Source organism: Eulemur rufifrons, chromosome 24 (assembly GCF_041146395.1).
Source record: "Eulemur rufifrons isolate Redbay chromosome 24, OSU_ERuf_1, whole genome shotgun sequence".
Lineage (NCBI taxonomy): Eukaryota > Metazoa > Chordata > Mammalia > Primates > Lemuridae > Eulemur > Eulemur rufifrons.
In genome coordinates this window covers 4991560-5006154 of record NC_091006.1, presented here as the reverse complement: position 1 = coordinate 5006154, position 14595 = coordinate 4991560, and the positions used below count along the sequence as shown (strand labels likewise).

Here is a 14595-nt window from a genome sequence, read left to right as displayed (position 1 = left end):
AATGCTCACAATTTGCTGCCTCAATGACATTAATGTTATAGTGATTCCAATTAATAAATTCCGAATAGTCATAACTAACCTTGCTAATGCCACTCACGGGCTCAGTGGGACCATGTTGGGTGACTGCGTGGTGGGCATGGCTTGCCAAGGCCTCTATAACCCTCTGGAAAAGGAACTAACAGGAGAGGAAGTGGATGTTCAGAGAAGTGGAGTCATTTGCCCGAGGCCACATAGTGGATGGAAGACCGAGTCTGAACCTAAGCATGGCTGATGCCAAACTGTCGTGTGATGACTAATCCAGATACCTGTTCCTTCCCGGCCCTCCCTTCAGCAGGTCTGAGCCACTTCTGTTCCCTCTGCTCTCGCCAGGCTCCCTTACTGCTGGGCTCTTGCATGGGCTGTGACTCTGCAAAATCACCTCTCCCATGATTGTTGCTTTGGAGTTAATCACCTGAACAAAATTCTTTGCTTGGCCAAACTTTATTCAGGCTTCTGAATCTTCTGCTAGGCCCATCTGTGCACTTCCTTGTAAAATCGAGTTTTAGCAAAGAACCTGCTAAGTCAGGTTAGTAAGAACCCCCATCATCGATATCTGATCATCTTCGATATCTGGTCAGGTTCATCATCCTCCACCATACCCCAGGTGATGTCTGGTCACCCTGGCAAGAATCCCCCTTACCTGATGTTTCCTCATAGTAATTTTCCATCCGCTGATTCCCACTCTGTGCCTCGGCTATAAATTCCCACTAGCCCATGCTATATTTCGAGAGGAGTTGAGCTCAGTCTCTCTCCCTCACTGCAAGACCCCATCTGCCATCCTAAATAAAGCTGGCCTTACCATGTTTTCCCAAGTGTCATTGAATGATTTTTTTTCTTTAACAGAATCCAACATTAGTTTTTACATCACAAAAAGAGAGATAACCAGATGGTTTGTACTTCCTGATGGAAGAACTCAACACCACTCATGAAGTATATTTACCCCTAAAATGAACCTGAATCTGACCCAGCCTTTGGATCTACCAGTTTGCAGAACACAGAGAGAACAGAAGAACATATTAAAGGACACCAAGAGGTGCAAAAAGCCAAGTAAGACTGTGGGAAATCCCACAGGAAAAGTGAGAGAGAGGGCAGGGGAGCTGTTATAGAATGAGAGACTTAAGAGAGATAGCACTCAAATGCAGTGCATGGACCCTGTTTGGATTCTGCTTTGAAGAAACCAACAGTAAAAAGACATTTATGGGCCGGGCGCGGTGGCTCACGCCTGTAATCCTAGCACTCTGGGAGGCTGAGGTGGGAGGATCGCTCAAGGTCAAGAGTTTGAGACCAGCCTGAGCAAGAGCAAGACCCCTGTCTCCACTAAAAATAGAAAGAAATTATCTGGACAACTAAAAATACATATAGAAAAAATTAGCCGGGCATGGTGGTGCATGCCTGTAGTCCCAGCTACTCAGGAGACTGAGGCAGAAGGATTGCTTGAGGTTGCTGTGAGCTAGGCTGACGCCAGGGCACTCTACTCTGGGCAACAGAGTGAGACTTTGTCTCAAAAAAAACCAAAAAAACAAAAAAACACATTTATGAAACTGGGGACTTTTGAATACTGGCCATATATTAGATAATATTTAAAAATCATTGCAATTTTTTAAGGCATGATGGAGACCTCTTTATTTATTTTTATTTATTTTTTTTTTTCGAGACAGAGTCTCACTCTGTTGCCGGGGCTAGAGTGAGTGCCCTGGCGTCAGCCTAGCTCACAGCAACCTCAAACTCCTGGGCTCAAGAAATCCTCCTGCCTCAGCCTCCCGAGTAGCTGGGATTACAGGCATGCGCCACCATGCCCAGCTAATTTCTTTCTATTTTTTTAGTAGAGACGGAGTCCTGCGCTTGCTCAGGCTGGTCTCGAACTCCTGAGCTCAAAGGATCCTCCCGCCTCGGCCTCCCAGAGTACTAGGATCAAGGTGTGAGCCACGGGCAGTGCCTGGCAGAGACCTCTTATCTTTTAGAGATATGTACAAAAACATTTCCGGATGAGATAATATGTTGCCTGAAATTTGCTTTTAAATTAACAGAGGAGGTGGAATAAATAAAACAAGATAGGCCATATGTTGACAAGTACCAAAACTGGGTGCTGGGTACTTGGGAGATCCTTACACTGTTCTAATTTTAAATTCCCTTCATAAGTTAAAAAACAAAAAACAAAAAGCCTGACTGTGAAGAAGAGAGAAAAACAAAGGGAGAAAGGGAGTTTTGTTTCTTTTCTTGTTTTTTTTTTTTTTGGAGACAGAAACACTTTGTGCCTTGACCGGACTTGGGAGCGGACAAGGAGTCCGGGTAAGTGACCGGTTGAGATGTAGGAAAGTAGGAGGACAGGAGAGCAACCGAGCCGGCTCGGGCCACAGACATCAACCGCCTCCTCTACCGTGGCCAGAAAGCCAGACCCAGCGCCGCCGCCAAGACGCTGGTCCCCGCCCGGGGTTAAGCTCAGGCGACCTCCGCGGGCTGCCCGCGCCTGCGCAGCACCGCCCTTCGAGGCGCGCGGAACCAAATCCCTACACCCCACAACGCCCCGCGCAGCCGGGCACGGGCAAGAAATCGGCTTCCTTACTTGAGCAAGGTGAGGCTGAGACGGTCGCTCGGCTTGCCGGGAAATGCAGTTTGCGTGCCGGAGCGGCGCCGCCGCCCATGCTCTGGAGAGACTGCGCGCCCCATAATGCACCGCGCGCTCAGCATGTGAACGGCGCGCTGCTGCCCCCTCGTGGCAGATGAGCGGTTATTGCCGAGGCTAGGAATCCCCTGGGAATCCCCTCCTGACCCCAGATTTTGGCTAGGAAAGGTGGCTCAGTTCCAGGACAAAGGTTGCATTCAGCGTTAAGTTTGTGTTTAGCACAGGGATCAGATTTCGGAACAGCATGAATCGCCAAAGGGATTACTTCAGGCCTAGAAAGCCCAGTCCCCTTTTTTTCAGGCCATTCCTGTCGTCCATCTCCACTGACCTGAAGATTTATGAAACCAAGCAAGGTTCCCTTTGCTTTCATAAAGCTTAAGTTCATGGCCATCATCCTCCCCCGCAAAGAGGGGAGGGTGGTGGATCGTGTGGGTCAGGCATGGGCTGTAGTTGGTGGCAGGAGAATTTAACGAGTATGGTGGAAGGAAATCCACAGCCTCTTCCTGCTGCTTCCCTGAGGTTATGAATCTGGTGACCAGTAGAAGGTGGTCAATGGTGAAGCCACCAAAATACATGGTCGTTTTTCATAGCAATGGCTGGGATGTAGCTGCCAGCCCAGGAGTATATTCCAAAGCCCACTGCATGAGTAATGAGTGCACAGGTGAAATGTGTAGGTACTTCCGGGACAGGTTTTTAAAGAACGGTGAACCTTCCCCACACCATCTCCTCCCTTTTGCCAGTGAAAAGCCAATAATTTTGAGCCCCCAGAAATGATGGAGCCACACAAGGTAAGAGTGTGGGTGTGTGAACAACCACATTGAGGTTTGCTGCCAATCAATGAGAACACCTGCGTGGGACTGTGTGTGTGTGTGGGGGGGGTGTTGTTGCTGCGGCTGCTGTTACGCCAGCACATCCACCACCGTCCCCTTCTTCTCTGGGCCGCCTGGTATCAGTAAAGTTTAAGCACCAGGTCATTCAGTCTGTAAAGTGAGTTTCTAATCCCTAATTATAGTCCAGGCTTTCATATAGCAGGTATAGGTTTCCTATTTAGAAATTAGCATGATTCCTTCTATTGTCATCAGAAATTTAAACATTTTCCCACGTTCTTACAGATAGCTTCTACCATGTTGACAACTGGAAGGTGTTAACTAAAAAAACAAAAAACGAGGTTAATTCTTTGGAAAAAAGAGAGCTTTATTTCTCGTGATGGGTTTTCAGCTCGCAGTGGCCATTCTCACAGGCTGGGAAACATGGCTCCGCTGGCAAGCCAGGAACACGTGGTTTTCCAGGGAGAGACAAAAGGAAAAGGCTTTTATACTGTGTGTGTGTGTGTGTGTGTGTGTGTGTGGCTAAATACACATATTTAGCAAGGCATAGAAGTCATGGATATTTATGAAAAGAAAACATGCACATGTGTCACAGTGCTTTACACCTGCTATCCTGTCATGGCTGAAAACTCAGTTTTAAGGTTTTTCTGGGGTCCTCTTAGCCAATACGGGGTCTGTTCAGTTAGTGGGGTGCTTAGGATTTTTAGTTCGCGAAGGCATTAAAGCACACCCTGAGAGTTTGCAATTTGGCAGACCTTCATGCACAGTGACTGTCACCCTCACCTGGAGCTCACAGGTATGATTTTCATGGTCAGTGTGTCTGTTGGGGGGGCACATGATCATCTCCTTGCCCCTTCTTTTGGCCTCATATTGAGATGCACTCTGAGGCTAGGTTTTAAAGTGAGTCTCAGTGCAGATGCATTAGCTGAGCTAATTCTACTGAGCTCTCTGGCTGAACTTAGGTTGGTAGGTGCTGGTTGGAAAGCTGGGAAACACCTCCTCTGGCTCTCCTCATTCTGACAACTCCTTAACATTGAAGAGGCCCAAGCCTTGGGGTCCTTTTGTAAAGTAACCATTTTTGGTGTTTTGCTTTGTTTTGTTTTTGTAGAACAGGGTCTCACTATGTTGCCCAGGCTAGTCTTGAACTCCTGGCTTCCAGTGATTCTCCCGCCTCAGCCTCCTAAAGTGCTGGGCTTACAGGCATCAGCCAGCATGCTGGGCCATTTTTTTAATAGACTGACTTTATTGATTTGTGTGTGCGCACGTGTGTAGGTATATACCCATCCCTTGCAGGTGTTTGATATCAATGTGTTTCCTGTGTGTGGCTCCCCCTTGGGTGTGAGAAGCTTCCTGCACTGTTTCTGCACGTGACCTCTCGTGAGTCAGAGCACCTGTGTGTTTTGGGTGTGTTCCAGGTTTGCGCGGTTGAGTCCAGGTGTGTGGGGCGTTCTGTATACCTGAGCGTGTCCCTGTACTTTGTAGTGGGCAGCAGAGCATGTACACATCAGGCTGTGTGTGGAAGGAAGCGTCTTCCCCACCCCTCAGCTCTCAGGCAGTTCAGCCTCATTCTGTTACTGTGGTTGTTCCTGCTGCTGCTTCCCCCTTCTCTAGAAGTTATAATTGAGTAATTGCAACAATTAAGCAGCGTCCTCTAAATAATTATCCCACCAGGAATGAGGGATTATTATTCCAGGAGCTAATGAGGGGTTATTATTGCACACGCAGGCACATGCATGGTGCGATTCAGAATGCACAGGTTGCACACGCACACGTCACGTACACGAGGGCACAATGCTCTTTGCCAGACTCTAAAATGCTATGAGGAATGGCTTCGTGCTACTTCTGAAATCTTTTGATTTCTTTCTTCTTAAAAAAGAAATATATATATATGTATATTTTTTTTTTGAGACAGAGTCTCACTCTGTTGCCCAGGCTAGAGTGCCGTGGCGTCAGCCTAGCTCACAGCAACCTCAACCTCCTGAGCTCAAAGGATCCTCCTGTCTCAGCCTCCCGAGTAGCTGGGACTACAGGCATGCACCACCATGTCCGGCTAATTTTTTCTATATATATTTTTAGCTGTCCATATAATTTCTTTCTATTTTTAGTAGAGATGGGGTCTCGCTCTTGCTCAGGCTGGTCTCGAACTCCTGAGCTCAAACGATCCGCCCACCTCGGCCTCCCAGAGTGCTAGGATTACAGGCGTGAGCCACCGAGCCCGGCCTATATATATATATTTTAAAGAAACACTTCATTCCATAAAACAGAATTAAGTGTTCCCTCTTCTTTAAAATATTAAGTGAACAGTTAAGGTCCCCCACCCATAGGGACTGTGGCAAGACTACTTGTTGACCCTCCATATCCCTTCTCCTCTGCTTCTAGAGTACAGCAACTTCCACTATTTTTCTGGGAACGTGGCTGCCCCAGACTCCTTTGCAGCTGCATGTGCCCACGTGATGAAATCCTGGCCAGCGATATAGGAATAAGTTTTGAGGCACACATCTTTCTCTTAAAGGCAAAGGTATCCCCTCCCCTTCCCTTGTTCCTGGTGGCTACAGCAGATGAGGTGGGAATCGTGAGAGATGGGAGAGCCACAATATATAAGGAGATGTAGAGTAAAGCTCCCGACATGGAAGGGTCACCATGTGAGCCCTCAGTGATCACATGAGACTTGACATGAGAGAGAAATAAACTCATCTTCCTGTGCCACAATTATTGTGGGCCTCTTTGTTATAGCAGCAGAGCATTATGTTAACTAATAAAGGACAAAGAACAGCTGCGTGTGGTGGCTCGCCTGTAGTCCCAGCCACTCAGGAGGCTGAGGCTAGAGCATTTCTTGAGGCCAGGAGTTCAAGACCAGCTTGGGCCACAGAGTGAGAACCCGTCTCTTTAAAAAAAAAAAAAAAAATGATAAAGAACAATCTCACAGGCTTCCAGCCACCAGCTCAGGGTCAAAGCCTCACCAAGTCTAACCTCTACTTTGTCCACGTCCCCACCTCATCCTCATTTACCCAGCCTACCCCAAACCCTCCCCAAATCATCGAGTCCTCCAAACACTTCCCAGGTTTCTGGTGAATTTAATGCAGGAGTCACAAAAATCAATGGCAGGGGAAAGGTGAATAAAATTAAAATGAGGTCAGGGGAAGAGGGCCATGGGCACACGTAAGGAGGGGCAATAAGTGGCTGAGTTAGGAGCTGGAGCACGTGGATTCCTTGGGTGTCACATCTCATCCAATCCGTAGTCCTCCTCTGGGAAGTCCCCGACCGTCACAACTGATGGCTTGACGAAAGCACCGTACTTGGCCTGGCATTCGAAGTAGCGTTTCCCATTTACACTGCAGGGCATGATGGGGAAGGCAGTGGTCAGAGGACCCCAATGTGGCTCCCACTCGGGATGCTAGTATGGCCAGGCCCACCCAGCAGCGCGCGTGGACTTCCGTACATACATACACACACACACACACACACACACACATGCACAGACACACACAAACGCCTGAGTGGGACCACTTGTTACCTGCCATCATTTTTCCCCAATGGCTCGTCATAGCGGACACCAATCCAGTAGCCAGGCTTGAAATCTGTGAGTCCTGCCCAGGGGAGAAATTCCAGTGAAACATCCAGAAGACACAGCTCACCCCAGATTAGTGCCTTCCCATCGAGTGGAAAGTCTGTCCTGCTAGAAACCACTCCTTGCTACCACCACTGCTACCACCCAGGACCACCTCCATCTCCTGCCCAGACTGGTATGGTAGCCCTGTCACTGGTCTCCCTGCTCCTACCCCTGCCCCTTGTCCACTCAGCACCCCCAGCCAGAGAGGCCTTCATAAAAATCTAAGGGGGATGGCACTGCTCCTCGCCAAGAGAGAGGCCCCAGAGGAAACCAAACCTGCCAACAGTTTGATCCTGGACTTCCTGCCTCCAGAACTGTGAGAAATAATTTTCTGTTGTGTAAGCCACCCAGAGAGTGATACTTTGTTAGGGCAGTCCTAGCAAACTAATTCACAACTCAACAACAAAAGACAAACATCCCAATTCAAAAATGGGCAAAGGAATATACAAAGAATTCAACTCAACAGCAAAAATATAAATAATCTCATTAGAAAGTAGACAAAGGACATGGACATTTCTCAAAAGAAGAAATACAAATAGCCAATGGGTATATGAAAAAATGCTCAACGTCACTAATCATCAGGGAGATCTAAATCAAAGCCACAATGAGATATTATCTCCCCCCAGTTAGAACGGCTATTATTAAAAAGGCCAGGCACAGTAGCTCATGCCTGTAATCCCAACACTTTGAGAAGCTGAGGCAGGAGGATTGCTTGAGGCCAGGAGTTTGAGGCCAGCCTGGGTAACACAGTGAGACCTCATCTCTACAAGAAATTTAAAAATTAGCTAGGCATGGTGGTGCACACCTGTAGTCCTAGCTACTTGGGAGGCTTAGGGAGGAGGATCACTTGAGCTCAGGTGTTCAAGGCTGCAATGAGCTATGATCATACCACTGCACTCCACCCTGGGCCACAGAGTGAGATTCTTTCTCTAAAGTAAATGAAATCCTATTACTGGGTATCTATCCAAGAGAAAAGAAATCAGTATATCGAAGGGATACCTTTGCTGTGTTTATTACAGCACTATTCACAACAGCAAAGATATGAAATCAACCCATGTCCACGAACAGATGAATGCATAAAGAAGACATGATATAGACAGATACAAAATAGAATACTATTCGGCCATAAAAAAGAATGAAATCCTGTCATTTGCAGCAAGTGGATGAAACTGGAGATCATTATGTTAAGTGAAATAAGCCAAGCACGAAAGAGAAATACCAAATATTCTCACTCATATGTGGGTGCTATAAAAGTTGATCTTGTGGAAGTGGGGAGTGGAATGACAGACACCGAGACTGGGAAGGGTGTGTGTGTGGGCGGGGGCGAATGAAGAGAGGTTGGTTAACACATTAACTGCCATGAGAGTTGTATTTAACTCACTCTAGTTTTGACCCCAGAGCCACATGAAGCATATATAAAATCTTACCTATTGATGTTCTTATTGCTACACTATTGACAATTTAATTCTAAAAATATGGATTAAATGAATAGAAGTCAATAAATTTTGTTTTTCTATTTATGTTTACCTTTAAATTACACTCAACATTTTTATTCTATTTTCATAATAAAACACTGTGGCCCCAAGGAAAGGTTTCTGATTTTTTCTGCGTGGCAGTCAAGGTGTTAATGAATACAGTCATGCAGTTAGATAGAATGAGTTCTCATGTTTGACACCAGAGTAGGGTGAGTATAAAAACAATCTATTATATACTTCAAAATAGCTGAAAGAGAGGACTTGAAATATACCCAACACATGGACAGGATAAACACTCGGGTGACGACAGCCTGTATACCCTGACTTGATCATTACGCATTCTGTGCACGTAACAAAATTTCACACGTACCCTATAAATACCTACAAATGTTGTGTCAATAAAAAAGTTTTTAAAACATGGGCAAAGGATCTGAACAGATATTTCTCCAAAGATACATAAATGACCAATAGGCACACAAAAAGATGCTGAACATCGTAAGTCATCAAAGAAATGCAAATCAAAACCATCATGATGTTCTACCTCACACCCATTAGAATGACTGTCATCAAAAAGACAGATAATAAGAATCGTTGGGGGGGACGTGAGAAACTGGGACGCTTGTATGTCGCTGGTAGGAGCGTTAAATAATAAATAGCGCAGCCGCTGTAGAAGACAGTCCGGCGGCTCCTCAAAAGGTCGAGCACAGAGTTGTGCCACCCACTGATTCCACTCCTAGTACAGAGACATGAAAACGTGTCCACACAAAAACTTACACAGGAGTGTTCACGGCGGCATTATTTATAACAGCCAAAAAAGCAGAAATGACCCAAATGTCCAGCAACTGCTGAATGAATAAATAAAATGTGGTATATCCACACAACGCCATGTTATTTGGTGACATGAAGTACTGACACACTCACAACACGGGCGAACCCGGAAAACGTTAGTTACGCGAAAGCAGCCCGGCACAAAAGGCCACATAGTGTATTTATATGAAATAGGCAAATTTATAGAGACAGAAGGTAAATTCATGGTTCCCTAGGACCAGGGGAGTTGGGGTTTCAGAAATGGAGAGCAGCTCCTAATGGTTATAGGGTTTCTTTTTGGGGTGATGAGAATGTTCTAAAATTGGCTGTGGTGAAAGTAGCACAATTCTGTGAATATGCTAAAAACTAATGAATTGTACACTTCAATGGCGGGGTTGCATGGTATGTGAATTAGATCTCAGTAAAGCTGACCTTTTTTAAAAACATCCGCACTGCTGTCCACTGTGGCCCTGCCCTGCCCATGCCCCGCCTGCCCCCCGCCAGCCGGGCCGAGCTCTTCGCCCGCCTCAAACATGCCGCCTTGCTCCTGCTCCCGGCCGGGCACGCGCCACTCCCTGCGGTGGGACGCCCTGGCCCACTCCTGCCCGGCCGACCGCCCCCTCCCTTCAGATGGCCCCACACCCGGACAGTGTGTGCTCACCCTGCGGCTCGCAGCTCTGACTGCTGTGCCCTGTGCTTCCGCCACCACAGTCCCGACCCCCCTGGCCTCTGCTTCCTCCCTCACCCTGCCAGATCACTCTGCTTGTGCGTCCCACTTCCCCACGACAGACACCCTGGGCTGTCACTGCCAGCTGATGAATCTGCCTCCCCCATGGGACCAGGAGTTCCTTGTGGGCCAGGCCGCCAGCACTGCCCACGTCAGGGCACAGCATAAGGTCTCAGTGACTCTGCTGAACGAATAGTGTCCCTCTCAGCACTGGAACCCAGGGTCCGGGACCCTGCGGGCCACATACCTACATACATGACGGTGCCCCGGCGAGGGGACTGTCCAGGCGCCCGCACCTCACAGCGGCTGCCCACGGAGATGGCACTGGCTTGGGCCTTCTCCTCAGCCAGGCGCTGGGCGGCCTCGGCCTCCTGCTGCGCCCGCTCCTCTTCATTGTACCGGCCAAGCTTGCTGCGCTTCAGGAAGGAGCGAACTGTGTCTGTTGGCAGACGGGGGACGGGGTCAGCTGTGGTCTCTGGGGCTGCGCCTCTGGCCTGATGAGATAACGTTCCACCCACAAAGGGCCCACATTCACACAGAAACTCTGGCTGTCAAAGGGCTGTCACTCAAGCCCCCAAGTCTCCCACCACAGCCTCTGCCTTCCCCCAGGACTTTCGCGGGACCCCATCTTCTCATGTGTCACTTCAGGCTCACTTTCGTCTTCATCTGGCCCCTGAAACCCCTCTCATCTCCCAGCCTCCATTCTGGTTTTTTTTTTGGGGGGGGGGGCAGAGTCTCGCTCTCTTGTTCTAGCTAGAGTGCAATGGTGTCATTATAGCTCACCAGGGGCTCAATGCGATCCTCCTGCCTCAGCCCCCTGGGTAGCTGGGACTACAGGTGCACGCCACCACACTCAACTAAGGTTTCTATTTTTTGTAGAGACAGAGTCTCGCTCTTGCTCAGGCTGGTCTCGAACTCCTGACCTCAAGTGATCCTCCCGCCTCAGCCTCCCAGAGTGCTAGGATTACAGGTGGTGTGAGCCACGTTGCCCAGCCCACCCTCCATTCTCATCTGTCCCCAGGTGCCTGCACTAACTGCCACACTGCCCTGTCTGCTCCATATTCCACACTTTGTCTGCCCCAGCACATCCTGCATCTGACCCTGACTACTGCCCCCAACACCCAGCCCCCCCCACCTCTCCAACAAGCCCCCTCTGCTTTCCCAGGCCCCCCACTGGACTGCCCATACCCTCTCACAACTTCCAGCCCCCCGTTCCCACTGCATGCCCCACCGGTCCCCACCCCCAGCCTCACCCAGCCGCCTCCATCCTTCCAAGCCCTCTGCCCCACTGCCCACACCCCCAACCTCCCTGCATGGCCCTGGCTACCCTGCCTGATCACCCCCCCCACCCCCCACATTCCCATTGGCGCCCACGTGTCCCATCCATCTCCACGTGCCCATACCTTGCCTCTGGTCGTAGGCTTCTTGTGAGATCTTGTATTTCTCCACCCTGGCCACGTCCTCATACTCCCCAAGGCGGGCACCACTGTGGTCAATGACCTGTGGCGAGGGGAGGGAGGTCAGTGCGGATCAGGGTCTAGCCCGGGAGGCCTGGGATGCTGGGGTGCAGCTGCACATTGGATGTTCTGTAGACCTAAGTCTCCCCCTTCTCGAAGAAGAGACATTCCTCTACCCTAACCTTTACTGTAGCCTTTTCTCCTCTCCTTAGCCCAGCAGAAGTGACACGAGTAGGTATCTACACTGGCCATCTCCTCTTCCTCACCCCCTCCCAAGCTCGTGAAGGCTGCCTCTGCCCCCAAAAGTCCCCTACATGCTGGCATCAACACCACTGATGGCCCTGAAGTCAGTGAACCCAGCTGGCAGTGCTCAGGCCTTGCTCACAGCCCTCTGGGCAGTGCATCTCTTCTCTCTGGGCCTCTGGGACCCCACTAAGCTGGCCTCAACCTTCAGACCCCAGAGCACCTCTTCCTATACTATCCCTGGCACCTCCTCCAGGAAGTCCTCCCAAACCTTACTGATAGGTCACATACCCATACGCCAGTATAAAGTCTCCCAGCTCTGTGATCTCCTGGCTCTCATCTCCATCGACCCTTCACATTTGGTTCTTTGACCATTTAGGTAACAGCTATCTCACATACTGGACAGAGCTAAAACAGGGACATTCTCACCTGTGCCTCACAACTGTATCACAACACAGATGTTCAATGAACAGTTAATGAATAAATGAAAGGAAAAAAGAACCAGTTCTCTGGGCACACTGACTTCTGGAGTCCTGCAGACTGAGATCAAAACTCTCTTAGAGACAGTTTATCCCTGAGAAAGTAAATTCCATCCTGAAGCCAAGTTTTCTCTTCTGCTAAATGGGGATAATTATACCACCTTCCCAGTCTTGCTTTACGGATTCGACTCATCATTCAACACTAATTCTCTGAATATCCTCTCTGTTCCAGATGTTGTTCCAGGTGCTGGGGACACAGCAGTGAACTAGACTGAGAAAAATTTCTGCCCTCGTGGCACCCTTATGAGGGGGACAAACAATAAATAAAACAGACCAAGCAGAAAAATACAGAGTATGTCAGAGGGTGGGAAGAGCTAAGGACAAATATCTAAAATAGACCAAAAAAGGGAAAAGGCATAAGCATGAAGCTGAAATTTTATACTGAGGCCAGTGAAGGCTTCACTGGGAAGGTGACACTTTAAGTAAAGACTGGAGGACAGGGGTGAGTTATGCAGGCATATGCAAAAAGAACCATAGAGTATATGCAAAGGCCCTGAGGTGGAGCTCACCTGGGATGTGTAAGGTGCAATGTGGTTGGTACAGACTGAGTGAAGTGGTGGGAGCATCACGATAGAAACAAGGATGTGAGCTGATGCACACAGTGGTCCCTGTGCTCTGGCTTCTCTCAACCTGTCCAGCCTCATCACTCACCGTGACCCACTTCATGCTCTAGGTCTATATACTACTCTTCCCTCCACCTGGCGTGCCCTTCTCACCTATTCTCTTATAACACCCTTTCTTCATCTTTCAGATCTCAGCTCAGACATCCCTTCTTCCCGGAAGCCTTCTCTGATTCTTGCAGGTGGAGTCAGACACCTCTTCAGGGTACCCCCAGTCCCCTGAGCTTTCCGCATCCCAGCACAGACCACGCCGGGCTGTCACTATCTAGTGATGGGTCTGCCTCTCACCACACTAGGCTGGGGGCTCCGAGAAGGTAGGGCCTATCTTGGGTATCACACAGAGAAAGGCACTGCAAGTATTTGTTGAGTAAATAAATGAATGGGGGTGGGGGTCGCAGGCCTCACATGGATGCGGCAGCCATCATCTACAGGGTAGGAGCCCAGCAGCGCATCCTCCTGATCCAGCTTGCTGTAGAACTTGTCGTCAGCACCATACAGCTCCAGTTCCATGCAGGAAGCAGGGCTGCCCACCACCAGCTCCAGTTTACACTGCGTGGAGGGGGGCACGGTTAGGAGAAAGGCTGCCAGGGGCCCCGCCCTCTGTCCTGAGGCTCCGCCCCTTGTATCAATAACCATCACCCCATACCCGGCTCCTCCAAAAGATCCACCGCTCAGGACACAGCGGGCCCCGCCCCTCCCGGCCCCGGGCCCTCTGCTCTTGCTCTCGCTCTCGGGATCATCTGATTTTTCCTTGGCCCCACCCCCACTATCTGGAATCCCAGGTTCTCTCTGGACCCGCCCCACCGCGACCCCATCCCCAGTCCCTGCACCCGCGGATCATCTCTGGATCCGCCCCATCGCTCTCTGGCCTCTCCCTGCGTTCGGGAAGCTCCCCCACGTCTTTGCCCCGCCCCTCCGGGCCCCGCCCCCACGGCCACACCTTGAACTCAGCGATGGTGAGGCTGCGACTGTACCGCTTCTCGGAGCGGAAGCTGTTGAGGGAGCTGCTGATGAAAATGGTCACCGTGGGCGCCGTCACCCCCGTCACCTCCATATCGCCGCACCCTGCCGGGGCCTGCAGCCCGGTCCTGCCGCCTCACACCGGCTCCGCAGCCGCCGCCGCCGCTTCTGGGATATCAGCCCCGCCCCTGCTCCGGACCTGACCAATCCACGCTCTCCTGCAACGAGGGCCCGCCAATCGCCGCCTTCGCTCCGCCGCCCCCAGGAAGAGAGCGCTCCCGTATTTCTGGGAGGGCCCAGCCAATCCAGAGAGTCCTCCAGGGTCTCAGTCCTTCCAGTAGTGGCCGAGAAGTGGCCAGGGCCGGCGGGCGGGGGCTGAAGCCGAGAGGAACGACTGGCAAGAGTTATCCCGGTCCGCGAAGGGTAAACTCGCGCATGTGCATTGCCCTTCAGCCAAGCAAAGAACAATGGCTTCTTCCACTTATGCGCAAAGCTTTGCAGATTACGCTGGGCATTGTTTCCCCGGCTCTTGGACCAGATCCATACTATTGTGTAAACTGGGGAGGAGAGGGCGGGAAATTGGAAGCAATCTAGGCCCTTAAGACATCAAAAGATTGAAGCAAGCAATCAACCAAACCTCAGCGCGCAGAAAGCCTGGCACAAGGCGG

At 50.1% G+C, this 14595-nt stretch overlaps 1 protein-coding gene across 1 annotated transcript; it reads right to left on the bottom strand.

Moving 5' to 3' along the window:
- Positions 1–6548: 6548 nt before the first annotated feature.
- Positions 6549–14109, bottom strand: TBCB (tubulin folding cofactor B). Its single transcript, XM_069457018.1, has 6 exons — positions 13908–14109; positions 13373–13516; positions 11512–11608; positions 10356–10547; positions 7004–7076; positions 6549–6821 (listed from the first exon to the last, which is right to left on the bottom strand). Exons 1-6 carry the CDS (start codon positions 14019–14021, stop codon positions 6707–6709), a joined length of 735 nt encoding a protein of 244 aa, XP_069313119.1. The 5' UTR covers positions 14022–14109; the 3' UTR covers positions 6549–6706.
- Positions 14110–14595: the final 486 nt, after the last annotated feature.